Source organism: Triticum dicoccoides, chromosome 5A (assembly GCF_002162155.2).
Source record: "Triticum dicoccoides isolate Atlit2015 ecotype Zavitan chromosome 5A, WEW_v2.0, whole genome shotgun sequence".
NCBI classification, from domain to species: domain Eukaryota; kingdom Viridiplantae; phylum Streptophyta; class Magnoliopsida; order Poales; family Poaceae; genus Triticum; species Triticum dicoccoides.
Window position 1 is genome coordinate 349,901,788 of NC_041388.1, and position 2,872 is coordinate 349,904,659.

Genomic DNA, 2,872 nt, shown 5'->3' on the forward strand with positions numbered 1-2,872 from the left:
GAAAGCCTTTTTCTCAAATACCATATTTGTCAACAATTGTCACCCCACTACAACTAAACTTGCTATAGAAACCGTTCGTAATTCAGCGAAGTTTGCCAGCTATGAGGGTCAAATTTGCTGGTTTGGTCAAAGACGCCCTTATTTTGATGACAGTGGGGTGACAATTTGCGGGTTCTCCCTCCTCTATGTATACAGCGGACTGATATAATAGTGTAGTCGGTACAGACCACCACACCCATTCCAAGGCGCTGAAGCAAAGCAGAGAAGCATGGCTCCTACTGCTGCCCTTCCATGTGATGATGCCGGCCGTGAGCTCCCTCACGTTGCCATCTTCCCGTTCATGGCGAGAGGCCACACCGTCCCGCTCACCCACCTGGCGCACCTCCTACTACGCCGGCGCCTCGCCACCGTGACCTTCTTCACCACCCCGGGCAACGCGGCCTTCGTACGTGCCGCTCTGCCCGACGGCGTCGACGTGGTCGAGCTCCCGTTCCCGGACGGGGACGGCCGCGCTTCGCAGGGTGCGGAGAACGTCGAGGGTATTGCGTCGGCGTCCTCCTTCGCCGCCTTCGCAGAGGCCACGACGGGGCTGCGGCCGCGCTTCGAGGAGGCGCTCGCGGCCATGCGTCCCGCCGCCAGCCTGCTCGTCGCCGACGGGTTCCTGTACTGGGCCGGAGAGTCGGCCGGCGCGCTCGGTGTCCCGAGGCTGTCGTTCCTGGGAACATCCGCGTTCGCGCACGTGATGCGAGAGGCGTTCGTGCGCGACAAGCCAGGATGTGGGCCTCCGCAGTGCGACGCTACAGGCGGCGCCACGGGCACCTACACGGTGCCGGAGTTCCCTCACGTCCAGTTCCTGCTGGCCGATATCCCCCCGCTGCCCCTGCCGGCGATAGTCCTCGACGCAAAGATGGCGATGGCGGTCGCCGGGAGCCGCGGCGTGATCATGAACACCTTCCACCACCTCGAGAGCAGCTACATCGATCACTGGGACCGGCACGTCGGGCCCAGGGCCTGGCCCATCGGCCCCTTGTGCCTAGCCCGGCAACCTTCTTCCACCGTCGTCGGCGAAGTCCATAACTCCAAGTCCTCATGGCTGCGGTGGCTGGACGAGAAGGCAGCCGCCGGCCAGTCCGTGCTCTTCGTCGCGCTCGGGACGCTGTTGGCGGTGTCGGACGAGCAGCTCAAGGAGGTGGCGCGAGGGCTGGAAGAGGCAGAGGTGAACTTCCTGTGGGCCGTGCGGGACGATAGTTCTGACCTCGGCATAGGATTCCACGAGCGCGTCCAAGGAAGGGGCATGGTAATGGGAGGGTGGGTGGACCAACCGGCCATCCTCCAGCACGACTGCGTGAGAGGATTCCTAAGCCACTGCGGATGGAACTCGGTGCTGGAGAGCATGTGCGCCGGCGTGCCATTGGCGGTGTGGCCAATGATGTTTGACCAACCTCTCAACGCGAAGCTGGTTGTTGATGAACTTAAGGTCGGTGTCAGGGTCAGGTCTACCGGAGGGTTGGTCAAGGGTGAGGAGGTTTCGAGGGCGGTGAGGGAGATAATGTTAGGGGAGACAAGGGTGTCGGCGGTGAAGAACGCGGCGGTTCTGGCGGGGCAGGCACAACACGCCATGTCCGCAGGTGGTTCGTCGTGGAAAATGGTGGAGGAGATGATTAGCGAGCTGTCTGGGCAGCCGACAGACAAGGCTAGCAGGGCACACGTTGGTGGCAAGTAGTTATGTGCAATGAAGAAATATGAGCAATGTAGCAAGTCCGGAAACCTATTGTAAAATAGCTAGGTGTGATGTTTTGTGCGAATAAAGATCAATGTCAACATGGAACTTTGGTATCTGGTTACGTATATCGGATGATTCTGCGGATTTGTTATTGGTTCTGGTCTTTCTCATCATCTCATGTGACTGAGAAATAATTATTTCTATGTCATCCACAAGAACTATGTGATGTAGAATCAAGATTCGTGCAAATATAAATTGGTGAGAAGACCTTTATCAGATAGTATTACTGAGGAATAGCAATTCCTAAGTCGACTAGATTGTATATGCCCATAACAATATTTTATTGAATAAAATAACCAATTAAATGTGGAATTTATTCTCATGATTGAGTGATCATCGACGAAGCTATTCCTTCAAAGTGCACATGAGCATCAACATGCATGTTTGTTTTCGAGCAACCGGCCGTAGCGCTGCCTTTTCATTACGATAGAAGAGAGAAACAGGCACCGAGTTTCAAAACTCCAAACGGAGCTTTGAGACTAGCCATAATGAAGAGTAACATATAATAATAATATACACATATCCTTAGACTATGTTACTATCTTCATACAGTAGTGGGTAGTAACATAAGCATGGTAACATGCAAAGCTTCATTTATTAGGTTATAGACTCATATTGCATTGGCACATGTGATGTTCCAGTAACTAGCTAAGTTACTACAACTACATCTCTCCTCAATAACTCATTGGCACATAAGCAAATTTGCTGAGTTGGACTCGATGTTACTGCTGAAGTTACTCCCATTGTGACAAGTGTGAATGTGAGGGTGGAAAAAATAAAGATATAAATAATCCATGGACTAATCCACATGGCCGATTCATAATTCAGCCTAGTATCGTCGATGTATAACTCCAAATGGGGCCTTGAATGGGAACGATGACATCATTATTCTCATTGAGGAACACGATACGCACCTTGCAAACCTTAATTTTATCCTTCTCTAGGCCATGTCTAGTCTCAAGATTAACCTCAGCACAAGCAAATCGATCGTTATGGGTTGCCCGCTGCTAAACAAAATCGTGTAGCTAATCATTTGAATTGTAAGCTCGGCTCCTTCCCATATATGTTTCTTTTGTACCCCTATTGTCG

General features: G+C 52.4%; 1 protein-coding gene across 1 annotated transcript; it reads left to right on the plus strand.

Moving 5' to 3' along the window:
* The first annotated feature begins 250 nt into the window (after positions 1-250).
* LOC119301457 (UDP-glycosyltransferase 90A1-like) lies at positions 251-1,896 on the plus strand. Its single transcript, XM_037578419.1, has one exon. It carries the CDS (start codon positions 269-271, stop codon positions 1,721-1,723), a length of 1,455 nt encoding a protein of 484 aa, XP_037434316.1. The 5' UTR covers positions 251-268; the 3' UTR covers positions 1,724-1,896.
* Positions 1,897-2,872: the final 976 nt, after the last annotated feature.